The 12,842-nt window shown below is 37.2% G+C and overlaps 1 protein-coding gene and 1 long non-coding RNA gene across 9 annotated transcripts; one reads left to right on the top strand and one right to left on the bottom strand.

Annotated features, from left to right (window-relative positions):
- The first annotated feature begins 1,828 nt into the window (after positions 1-1,828).
- Positions 1,829-12,728, top strand: opn3 (opsin 3). 7 transcript variants are annotated; one of them, XR_006372526.1, is made up of 7 exons: positions 1,829-2,388; positions 5,062-5,381; positions 8,611-8,862; positions 10,100-10,369; positions 10,476-10,568; positions 12,354-12,407; positions 12,550-12,728. XR_006372526.1 is itself a non-coding variant. In XM_044135945.1 (5 exons), the coding sequence occupies exons 1-5, from the start codon at positions 2,076-2,078 to the stop codon at positions 12,396-12,398; spliced, it is 1,200 nt and encodes a 399-aa protein (XP_043991880.1). In that variant the 5' UTR covers positions 1,829-2,075; the 3' UTR covers positions 12,399-12,728. The 7 variants fall into 7 exon arrangements, 3 of the variants coding, with proteins under 3 accessions (XP_043991880.1, XP_043991882.1, XP_043991883.1); XR_006372525.1 differs by having other exon boundaries at positions 10,476-10,576; XR_006372523.1 differs by having other exon boundaries at positions 12,354-12,728.
- Positions 2,293-8,826, bottom strand: LOC122842246. Of its 2 annotated transcripts, none has more exons than XR_006372528.1 (3): positions 8,693-8,826; positions 7,004-7,232; positions 2,293-2,381 (listed from the first exon to the last, which is right to left on the bottom strand). It is a non-coding gene; the product is annotated as an uncharacterized LOC122842246 (long non-coding RNA). The 2 variants fall into 2 exon arrangements; XR_006372527.1 differs by having other exon boundaries at positions 2,331-2,407.
- Positions 12,729-12,842: the final 114 nt, after the last annotated feature.

The following is a 12,842-nucleotide window of genomic DNA, read 5'->3' as shown; positions in this document are numbered from 1 at the left end:
TTCCAAAAGTTAATCACGGTAATTAAACTCCACGGCTAAACTCTCCATGTAAGGAGAAGAAGCTCCCGGCAGATGATGAGTGTTAAAAAAAACACACATTGCACCTGGACAGGAAGTAAAACACAAGTCCAAACATCTGTGAAATGCTCTGGATGTTAATGAATTAACTTTTAATTGGGTCTGAAGTGTCCCAGATGGTCCTGCAGTTAAAGACGTACATGTAATTAAACGCTTACAGGCCATTATGTGGGCTGTAATTACATCTTTATTGGGTACAAAAGTAGAAAATGGAGCTACGGCCTGGAAAATAATGATTCTCCAGCTGTCCTCAGTTTCATGACAGTGTCAGAAACGGAAGACGACGACACTGCCTGATTTTAAAGTAAAAATAAAAAATACTGAGGTGTAAACAGCATTTTATGCTAACTAATAAAATACATTGAGAGATTCATGAACGTGACACAACCAGTTAAATCCTGAATCAGAAATACTTTGTTCATCCAAAAAGCAGTGAATTGTGACGGATCGCTGGTAGCAGTCAGTCTTACAACGACTCAGAAGACGCTTCTGACTGAAGACTGTTACTCTACGACAGTCACATGACTGTCCTGACATGCTAACAGCTCCATTTCCAGGCAGGAGAGGAAACATCTCCCAGCAACATGTCCTGAATGACACCCTCATCAAACAATGCTAGTCCACCTCATTTGCTTTTGCTGCTCCTTTCTAGGTCACTTCCTGGTCCAGCGGTTACAAAGACGAGCAGAGAAACGGATTCTGGGACACGATTCCAGGCCATCATGGTCCATGAAACCGGCTTTCACACTCCTCTGGGTTTTAGGGTTTGTAGTTCAGGTAATATTTGAGCTGTTGACGTACTAGTCAGCTGCCCTATTGTAAAAAAACACCCAACAAAACAATAAGTTGTTGCCATGGTTACACAACCTAACAATTATCCGAAAGTTAGAACGTAGGAGCAAAACTTTTCCCTGGTGCACAGCATCCAAAACCAGAGGGAATAACTCTTCGACCAAAACAAATATGAAAAAAGGTACAACACAAACAAATCAGAAGGTAACAGAGTCACTCCAGCATGATGCTGCCATTCTTCATCTCTTAAATGGTATAAATGGTTAATATAATTTTCTATTAAAAAAAAAACCTTCTCCATATACTCGCTAGTTTTTTCTGAAATATTTAGTTTAGAATTTAATTTTTAGTTAGCAAAATAAATATTTAACTTGGAGCTAAATAGTTTGCAAATTAAATATTTTGTTCATAAACTAAATATTTAGTTTGAAAGCTAAATATTTAGCTAATTAGGTAACTAGAGAACTAAATATATGGTTTCGTAACTAGATGTTTAGCTTCCTAACTAAATATATAATTTGAAAGCTAAATATTTAGCTTGTAAACTAAATATTTATTCAAGAACTAAAGATTAATATAAAAGCCAAAAATTTAGTTTACAAACTAAATATTTAGAATGTTGACTAAATATGCAATTTTAAAGCTAAATATTTAGTTTGTAAGCTAACTAAATACTTAGCTTACTAACTAAATATTTGATTTGAAAGCTGAATATTTAGTTTCCCAACTAAATATTCAGATTTCTAAATAACTATTTAATTTGAAAGCTAAATATTTAGTTTCTGAATTAAACATTTGTAAATGTATGAATAATACGATGACTTTGAAAAATCAACACCAAAAGTTTTTTCCCTTTATATCGAGCTAAATAAACCAAAAATATTACAGTTAACTTTTTATTGTGTAACTTTACAAACATTGATTTGAAACATTCATGTTAAACTGTCAACACCTTTATGACGTCACACAGCATGTGGGTCAAACTCTGCGCTTTAATTTGAAAGGTATCGCGGAACAGGAATCACTCACATCTGGTCTACCTTGTCTTCGTCACATTGACCCAGTTTCATTCAAGAGCGCTCGCGCTGCTTGTCCGTTTGAATTAGCGGCGCGCGCGCGGCTGCTCTGCCTCCGTCAGCGAGCGCACCTTGCCACTTGCCTCTCGTGCGCCTCACAATGCTGGAAACCAAGTTTGCTTCCCCGCGATGAATCCGGCCAACGAGACCGAGAGAAGCGCGGACAGATACCTGTTCGCGGCTGGAACCTACAAACTTCTGGCGGTCGCCATCGGAACCATCGGAGTGTTCGGGTTCTGCAACAACGTGGCGGTGATTTTACTCTACTGCAGGTTCAAGAGGCTCCGCACGCCCACCAATCTGCTGCTGGTCAACATAAGTTTGAGTGATTTTCTGGTGTCGGTCATCGGGATAAACTTCACGTTTGCGTCGTGCGTCAAAGGCAGGTGGATCTGGAGCCAGGCGACATGCGTCTGGGACGGATTCAGCAACAGTCTGTTCGGTGAGGACATACACCCAATCTGTGAAGGAATGCTTTCTTAAAAGCGGTTTTTAGCATTATTATTTTTCATTTATTTATTTATTTTTGCTTAAAATGTCAATAAAACACAGTTTAGATTAATAAAATTAAGACCTTATAAACTTTCGACCAGATATTGATTACATTCCTAATCGATAGATAATTTATTTCAGTCAACCACTAGATATACACACATCCACAACCATCCAAAATAGCACGTAATGCATAATATATTAAATTTAATTGACTAAAATGTATTATAAGATCATGTTTATCGTCTTATTTACAAAATAATTTGATTATTTGGAGTTTTTTATGGATTTCTAATATTCTATAAAAAGGTTTGGAAAGCTATTTTTTAAATTCAAACGGCTACATTTTTATTATTACTATAGGGATCACTGCATTATGCAGATGTAATATTATTTAACAAGAAGACATTGAATTGTTATTTTACTGCATAAAAGAGGCTGGGAATGCTTTTTTAATTAAAATTGAGCATTGCATCATGTTAGTTGTTTTATTTAATTAAAAGGAGTTTAATTATTTGTTTATTTGTTCTATAGAGGTCATTGCATTGTGCAGATGTAATGCTTACTGTCTTATTTAACAAAAATGAATTACATTATTTGTTTATTTATACTTTTTAATGTCTAATAATGCATAAAAAGGCTCAATAAAAAACCTTGAAAGCCTTTTTGATTATAACTGAGCATCCAGCAACCTGAATGTGTTACCTTATCAGGAAGAGTTGCCTGTTTTTCTGACATCTCGTTGGGATGACACACATTCCCACTCATTACCATAAGCAGAGCTGTATTTAATAATGACGTGTGAACAGGCACTTTTTGGCTCCCACCAGCGTTCGGCCCCCAGCCCCAGAGGAAGGCTGAATGATAATGAGCTCATTAGAAAAACCCTTCCAGCCTTTTTTTGTTTGTTTGTTTTTTGTTGCTTTTTCATCATGGGAGTGCTGGACAGTTGCCCTCCACTCCTGTCATCCTGCTGTCCTTTAGCTGACATTGCATTGTGAGCCTGCAGGATGTGAGGAACACGTCTGCCTGCCTCTGTCAGCGCGCAGTACTGCAGCAACGTCTTTAGTTTTTTTATCTTTCATGTTTGCATTTCAAACATGTCACCGGAGACATCGCGAATCAAAAACATGCAAAATTGATGTTCACGTCGATTCTCGTACTGTACATCTTATTTCACCAGCAGGATATGGCAATCTGCTCTGGCAAATGATAAAGATGAAACAAACCTGGAAGATAATGATAGTTTAAGATAAATTAATGAGTGTTCACTCATAAATTAGCTGAAAATGACCTATTTTTTGTGTTATGATCTAAGGTCACACAGATTAAAGAGCTGCAAGAAAAGATGAGGTAGTGATGCTTCATCTTAAAAAAAAACTACATTTGTAAAACTGCAAAAGCTCTGAGAAATCTGATTTATTTATTTATTAATGTTTTTCTGAATTCCTTGTCTTGTAATCTATATTTTTTCTTGACTAAAAGGTGTTGAATGATGTTTTTATTTAAAAAAGTGGGACTGAAGTGATTAATCATGTTTAATCGATTAGTGAAATAATGATGCTTGGAATGTATCACTCTGTGTGTAATGGGTTTCTTTTGTTAAGTGCATTGGGATCCAGTAGATTTTTACTAAAACTGATATATTTTAGCTAAAAAGCACAAAGATTTAAAAAAAAATCCAAGAGTTTTTCAGTCAGTTTTGAAACACTAACATAGATAAACGACTATCTACAAGATGAAAATCTATTTTCAGTTAGCATAACCACAAATAACGGCAGACAAACAGTTTTATCTTTAACAGTAAGTTGTTTCTCTGCCATTGGCACACTGAGCAGCGAGTACACAAGGTTGATTGACAGCATTAAGACCCACAGACTCATTTTGTTACACATTCAGGTAGCTGTTAACTTCAGTTGTGATAAAATGCTATATAGATCAAATATGACTTAAAAGAAATTTGACTTTGATATTTAACACCTTGAAATTGGGCTTCTGTCTCTTTAAAACGCAGCCTTTTGGAAGTAATCACAACATGGCTCCTCTATTAACCCTTTAACAACGTTTTTTATCAGAGTTTTTTTGAGAAGTAGCTCCTATAATGAGCTCAGCAGATGCTCAGTTCTACCAGGTGTTTGCTAATTGCTGCTGGCTAGTCTGAAGGAGCTGAGTGGGGAAGTTGCAGAAGCTCATTAGCTTGGAAGCTGTAGCTCAGAGGTGGAGCTGCACCTCGAAGGCGGGGCTACGTCCACCCAGGTGTTTTGGACAGCTGAGTGGTTTCCATGGAGATGAAAGGATTAATCAAACATTCATGAAAAAAAATCAAAGCAACACTCCAGGTATGTTTCTGATGAAACATACCTGGAGTGAATTTACATCATGCTGCCCCTTTAAAAAAGCTTTAAGAGTCGCTCTGAAATAACTGCTTGGTATTCGGTTTACACCAGAAGTGTCAAACTCATTTTCATTTTGGGCCAAATCAAAATCATGAATTCTCTTAAAGGGCCGGTTGTGCCAGATTGTGTTGTTAAAACCAGATTTGGCCCCCGACCTTGAGTTTGATGACGACTGTGATGAAAGTCGGACCAAAGAGACGCTGAGTCACCGCTCTCTCTCCTCCCAGGCATCGTCTCCATCATGACTCTGGCGGCTCTGGCTTATGAGCGCTACATCCGGGTGGTGCACGCCCAGGTGGTGGACTTTCCCTGGGCCTGGCGGGCCATCGCCCACATCTGGCTGTACTCGCTGGCCTGGACCGGGGCGCCTCTGCTGGGCTGGAACCGCTACACGTTAGAGATCCACCAGCTGGGCTGCTCCCTGGACTGGGCGTCCAAAGACCCAAACGACGCCTCCTTCATCCTCTTCTTCCTCTTTGCGTGTTTCTTCGTGCCCGTTGGCATCATGGTCTACTGCTATGGCAACATCCTTTATACAGTGAGAATGGTAAGGCTGCGAACATATGTTTTTGTTGTTTTACAAGAACACACACCTTCTGCTCTGCTGGAATAATTTCTCCATGCAGGTGACATTTCAACCATATTAAATTCCTAATTTTGAAATGGCAGATCCACCGTCGGTTCTCTAAAGCTGACATTTCAAAGCTTTTCTGGTTTTATGCTCTAATCCCAACAAATTGACAATAAAGTCTGGCTCCTCAATACTCATTATAGCACTTAAACCACACTAAAAAAAGAAAAAAGCCTGAAGCTAGCCAAAAGAAATCCATAATTCTGAGTAGCAAAGACCATTAAATACCTGAAATAGTTACATCCTGACTCATTAATATAGAAATGGAAATAAATTAGTTTTGAATTAAATTTTGGAAACAAGGTCACTGGTGGGAAAAATATCAAAATTTTTCAAAAAAATTCAATCTTCAAAGACCAAGTTCTGTCCTTTACCTAGCAACCCCAGCAGAGTTCTGTCTGTTACCTAGCAACCCCAGCAGAGTTCCGTCTGTTACCTAGCAACCCCAGCAGAGTTCCGTCCCCAGCAGAGTTCCGTCTGTTACCTAGCAACCCCAGCAGAGTTCCGTCTGTTACCTAGCAACCAAAAAGGGACTCCAGCATATTTGGTCAGCTGGTTTTACCTCTGTTTGCGCTGTACAATGGCTGTTGGAAAGACAAGTGTTTTGTTGTTGACTTAAAATCCAGAAACCACTTACTGCATTCTTGTTGGTTGTACAGGAGGCTCCACTTCTGCTTTTCAAAGATGTATGGTTGTACAGCTGTGCATCTATTTGCAGCCATTTTCAGGTGCGAGTGTAAACGTTGAGTTGGGGGCTCATGGCCGGCAGCAGCTTTCCAGGATTCAAAGTGACAAGATCCTAAAACGGCTCATTCTGATGAAAATCTTAGTATCTAAGAATGATTTTGCGGAACAAAATATGATGAACATGTTTTGTTTAGACCACTGAATTATTCTAACCTGTTTATGGAAGTATAATAGATCCCACTTAAAATAAGCAACAGAAAAATCTCCATGGAGATTAAAGGATTGGGGTGATATTTTCTGCCTTTTGCTGCCCTTCATGTCGTGCTGCCCAGGGCAGAGAGCCATTTCACCCAAAGACAAAATATACTCATCACCAGACATTTCACTTCCAGGTCAGTTCGACTCACATGTAAAGATAAAAAACATAAATAACAAACCTTCAGTGCTCATCAGCAGTGGTCAGTTTTTAGACTCCTGTGGCACAAACACCACATCACTTCCTATCGCCCTAGTTTGTTGAACGATTTTAAATGTCACGTCTTCTAGGTCAGCTCCTCTGATTGTTTGCGCTTGGATAACATTTCCACTTCATTGTATTCATTTCATCACTTCTGCTTTAGCATCTCCCACAGTGAGCGCAGATTGAAAACGTTACCTGATATAACCTCAGGTTGAGCTATTCCTTTGAAAACATGGACTCAATTATGGATTTTTTTATGCTGACTCTTTCAAACTCTTGTTTGATTTTTTTCATTACATTAAATCTGCATGTAAAAAAAGAAAACCAGTCTTAATTCAGTTCAAGTGACCCACATGTCTTTGTGAATCAGTTTCCTCCCTTAAATATTCACCATTTTGCTGAAAGTGTGAGCAGCTCCGTCCTCTGAGGCCCCCGAATTCGAGCTGCAGAAAATTCCCAGAATGGCGCCGAAGCCCGAGAGGAGTCTCATCGCACTTCACGGCGATCCGGCAAAATCTTCAAAGAAAAAAAAAACCCCACTCTGAACGCTGCAGAGATTTCACTCCAGAGCAGCTGGCCTGCTTTTCCCGACACAGAAAACCCGTCAGGCATCTGAAGACCTGGAGAGAGCAGCAGATCGCTAACATGGAACTGGAGAAAAAAATTTTTTTTTAAATGTTTTGAATTAAACCACTAAAAACGGTTATTAAATGATTTCAGAAGCTCACTTTTTAATTCAAATTGAAATAAATAAAAATTTAATGTTGAACTCATATTAATGGAAAATTCTTCAAAGATCTCCTGTAGCAGTCTGTATTGCAGCACATTTGAAGAAACCACTGACTAAAGACAGTTTGTTTTTCTAAGACAGTTGTTACAATAATAACAAAAAATAGTCTCAGACGTTATTGCAATAAACAATAATATTGCTTTGAGACCATTTTCAAGTAATATGAAGGTCTTGGAATTCTGGTGGTGGCAGAATCATGATGTGGAGTCGACAAGGAAACTGGTCATAGTTGATGCAAAGATGGAAGAAAACACATTGGAGGCGAAACCTTCGACATAAGTAGACTGAAACCGGGTTAGAAAAGCCCAGATGTTCAAAGATGTTCTTATTGGCAAACCTGTTGACTCAAAAGAAAATAAAGTAGCCTGATATTTATTCTAGGTCTAAAACAAGTAAATTTTTCCCAAGAACTCAGACATTTTCTAATTCATTTCAGGATTTTTCTAGAATAGCATTTGAATTTTAGAAATGTTTAAGTTTCTTTTAGAAAGTTTAATTAATGTCAAAACTTCAAATTTCTTTTACTCGTACATTTTTTGACCTTTGGAGCTCAGAAATGTCCTTTTTTCTAGAAAATTTCTGAGATTACTCTCTTTTTTTTTTACTACTTCTTTAATTTTGCTGTATAAAAGAAATATATAGTTCTCAGTTTCTTTTGGGTTTGATACATGTATTTTGAGTAATAAGAATAGGATTTGGGTCAATTTGTTTCAAAACATTTTTTATATTAAGCCAAGTTAAATTAAGAATAAAAGCTGATTTTGTTTTAGTTTTTTGCCAAAGACTTTGAAATTTTGTAATTAATCTCAGAAATTTTCTAAAAAAAATTCAAAATAAAAATTTTGACATTTGAATTCAGAAATTTCCATGTTTCTTTGTCGAAAATTTCTGATTAGTCAAAAATAAAATTTCTAGCAAATTTCCTTATGAGGTTACTCTCAGGATTTGTGTTTGTTTTTTTTTGGCAGAAAATTATTTTGGTAACATTTTTTACCGTAATTGCAAATTAAAAGTCTACATGGCCCCTGGGCCACACTTTGGACCTCCCTGATTTAAGTGATAATTTCCGCTGTTGGTCTGCAAACAAAAATAAATTAGATTTCCAAACTGGAATTGAATTCAACACCTCGTATTTCTGAAATAAAACATTCAGATTTGCAGCTGAAGATATTAAAGTCTTAGTTTTCTCTTTCTTTTCATTTCTGCAGCTGCGTTCCCTCCAAGACCTGCAGACGGTCCAGATTATAAAGATTTTGCGCTATGAGAAGAAGGTGGCGGCCATGTTCCTACTGATGATTTCCTGTTTCCTGGTGTGCTGGACGCCGTACGCCGTGGTTTCCATGATGGAGGCGTTCGGCAGGAAGGCCATGGTCTCTCCCACCGTGGCCATCATCCCATCCTTCTTCGCCAAGTCCAGCACGGCGTACAACCCCCTCATCTACGTGTTCATGAGTAGAAAGGTTTGTAATCCTCTAAATCAGTCTTTCTCAAACCTCTGGCGGTCCGCGAGCGCCCCTTGTGGTCCGCAAGGTACTGCACGTAACAACCGTTTATGTACTGTGACGTCAGCTCAAAGTGCAACGCGTACAGCTAGCTGCAGCTAGCTTGAAATAATAATGGATAAATGGCTTAAAACTGGGTCATTAAAAAAAACCTGAAGATATCGATGGAAAGAAAACAGTAGGATTATTCATGTGATCATTGGAAAATGTGTTGTTCAAGAACGATTCAATTCTTTTGAACGGCTCTATGCCGTGAACTGTAGTACTCAAGTTTCAGTTAATGAGAACTGTTCTTTGGATTTGCTTGCTTATAAAGCACACGTCAAGAACTATTGTTATTTTTAACTAATTAAAAATGATTAAATTAGCTTAATTAAATACAATAGATAAATATGACATAAAAATTGGTGACAGATTTTATATTTAAGAAGAGGATTTTACCATATCAATTAAGTTTTGTCTTATTTCAAGTGTACTAAGATATTTACACAAGAAATTAGACCACAAATACCCTGTAAGACTTTGTATTTTTGGAGTGATTGCAAAATAATGCAAGTTCGCTCTCAGAAATATAAACTTTGTACAGACGGCTAAATGAGTGAGAACTGGCATCATCATCAGAGTTGAGCAGTAATTAGTTACATTTACCTCTGGAACGTTTTTGAAAAAAATTACTTTTAGGAGTATTTTTATGACACTGTACTTTTTACTTTTACTTCAGTAATTTTATTATGAAATATCACTAATCTAATTGAAGTAACATTTCTGGATTATCAGATCACTGAATGAAAAATAAACATATTTTAACCAAACAGTGACCCAACACAGTAAACACACCTGCAGGTTTTGTTAAAGTTTCATAATTTTTTTTATTGAAAGAAAATGATTTGGGAAAATTCTTAATATTTTTTGTTACTTGTATGAATTATTGTCATTTTGGGCCTTAAAATACTAACATTTTCACTTTATATTTTAGTCCTTCTGATGATTCAATTTTTAAATACGAAGTGATTGATAATTTGATGAGTCCCTCAGTACATGAGTAGACTTTCTACCAAACACTCAAATACTTTTTTACTCTACTTGAGTAATGTCTTGCAACTTTTTACTTGAGTAAAACTATGATGAAGTATTGCTACTCTTACTTGAGTGTAAATGTTTGGATTCTCTACTTTTCTTCATCCTCTTCCTCTAGTTCCGGCGTTACTTCCTGCAGCTGCTCTGCTCCCGGCTCTTCCATAAGATCTCCTGGCTGCAGCAGAACCTCAAAGAGCGCCCGCTGACGCCCGCCGAGCGCCCCATCCGCCCCATCGTCGTCTCCAGCGCCTGCGACTCCAGGAACCGGCCCAAGAAGAGGGTCACCTTCAACTCCTCCTCCATCGTCTTCATCATCACCAGCGACAACTTCCAGCAGTTCAACGTCACCTCCAAGGCCGTAGATTCCTCGCGGGTGAACGTCGTCCAAGTGAGGCCGCTGTGATCTTTGACCTCTTTGGCCTTATGACCAAACATGCAGTTCCAAGCCAAACTAATCCCGCCTGACCTCCACGGCTGTTTCTGTCTGAACGCAGCCCCAGACTTTTTACAACCGACTGTAAATACCCAACTACACCTGAACGAGTCGTAAAGGGGGGACATCCTCATTAGACATCAGCTTGGTGATAGTAAGTAGGTAATTGCATCGTTGATTAACTAGTTTTATGTCATGCAGTATGTGGCAGAGTAGCTGGGTTTCCGTTACAAATGAGCTCAAAACTTTGTCAACATTCAACGCTAATGCTGGAAAAACACAAGTTTGCATTGTGGTGTTTAAGTTAAACGGCATTAAAATCACACCTGAATAAGTTTGTTCATGAGAAAAGTCATTAAAAAACATGCTGCATAGGCCTGTTGCAATAAGTAATAATCAATTAATCCTTGATAAATTAAAACAATATCAATAATTTCTATTTGCAGGATTTATTGTTTTTCTATTTTCTCTCTTTTTTCCAAAAACTGGATGATAAAAAATCTTCAGTTTGGTGTTTTGGTCTCAATTAGCCCTTCTTTTGAGGAATAATTTTGTTTTCAAAATTCATTTTATTTGTTGTTTCTGGATATTTAAAATGTCTTCCAGTTCCAGTGTTAAATGTGCATCTCAATTTAAAGCTTAATAATCTTTGATTATCATTGTATTACTTGAAAATGGTATCAAAACAACAATATTATCGTTTATCGCAATGACGTCTAGGATTATTTATCGTCCTCCAACCACTTCCTGCTGTCTCCTTAGTTTCCTCCAGTAGTAACATCTGGGTTGTTGAACACATGCGACAAAAGTTTTTCCATTACAGTTTCGCGAAATACACTAATTTCTAAACAGGCGGAAAAAAACCGCCACATCCTTAGCAAATTTATTTCCATAATTCCAATTTGCACAAATATTATCAACGGAAACACAGCTGCTATGTTCAGTATTTACTCTGCAATAACACAAAATCTTACCAAGTATTTTTGGTTTAGTTTCCACTGCAAGTATCTTAGTACACTTGAAATAAGACAAAACTAAATTACAAGTAACTTTTCAATAAATAATTCCTAAATTTTGACAAAAAAAATGCATGTTCCACTGGCAGATTATTTCAAATCAACTGTCCCTGCGCCGTTACCTAGCAACGCCAGCCACGCCCACCCCATCACCTAGCAACCCAGTTCTAGTTCCACTGGCAGATTATTTCACTTATAAGAAGACTTTTTTCCAAGTACAGGTGGGCATTTATTGTATTGTTTGGGGGCCATGCAGTCAGTTACCTAAAGAAATAAGTAATAAATGGTTCTTATTGGCACTTTTATTGGTGTAGCAATAGTATCACAAATATTCACTGCAAAAACACAAAATTTTACAAGTATTATTGTCTAGTTTGTAGTGCAAATATCTTAGCACACTTGAAATAAGACAAAATTAACTTAAAAATAACTTTTCAGCAAGATTATTGACTTGCTTAAGGTAAATAATTCCTTAATAGTTCTGAAAAAGTATCAGTTCCTTTGGCAGATAAATTAACGTATAACATGGGAAAAATGTTTGCCAACAGAACTAGCACTTTTTCAACAATATTAATTAATTATTTACTTTAAAAAAAAGCTCATATATCTTGCTAAAAAGTTACTTTTAAGTTAGTTTGGTTTTATTTCAAGTGAACTAAGATATCTGCACTGGAAACTAAACCAAATATACTTTGGAAGATATTGTGCTTTTTCCAGCGTTGCGATAAAACTTTAAATCCATGTTGGGTATCTGCAGTTATAAGTGAAATAATCTGCCAGTGAAACCAGTTCATCAATATTAAGGATGAATTGAGTTAAAACAAGCCCCTTTATTTTTCTGAAAAGTTACCAGTAAGTTAGTTTTGTCTTATTTAAAGTGTATTCAGATATTGGTAATACTTGGTGATATGTTGTTTTTGCAGGTTAAGAGGACAGCGACGTTTGGGTCAGCTTGTGATTTATGGTGATACATTTTGGTTGGTACCCAACTGCAAGTGTGTAAAGAAGATAAAAAATAAAGCTTTAGTTTCTTAACCATAAATACGTATTACTGTATGAATTCAGGAAAGAGACTCTATTTTAAGCCAGCAGGTTTGTGTTCTTCATCTCATTATCCAGTGCGATGAGATCCGACATTGTGAAGTGGCATTTGGTGAGAAAATGTGTGTGGATTGCAGGAGTGTAATTAGCCAAAAGGAGATGAGATCAGGGTGGGACACTGCGCTCATAACCTCCTGGGTGTCAGCTATAAATAGACATAATGAATGGATCTCCATGTCTAATAAAATCCCTTTTCACTGTGGACCTGAATGACTGAGTGGCCTCTTTGTTTTTTAATGTTTGGGGGAAAGACACAAGTGGAGTTAAACAGAGGATAGTTTATCTACTTTATTGTATTTTATTTAATGTAC

This window comes from Gambusia affinis, linkage group LG13, assembly GCF_019740435.1.
Source record: "Gambusia affinis linkage group LG13, SWU_Gaff_1.0, whole genome shotgun sequence".
NCBI classification, from domain to species: Eukaryota; Metazoa; Chordata; class Actinopteri; order Cyprinodontiformes; family Poeciliidae; genus Gambusia; species Gambusia affinis.
The sequence above is the reverse complement of the archived record's forward strand: the minus strand, read 5'-3'. Positions and strand labels throughout refer to the sequence as shown.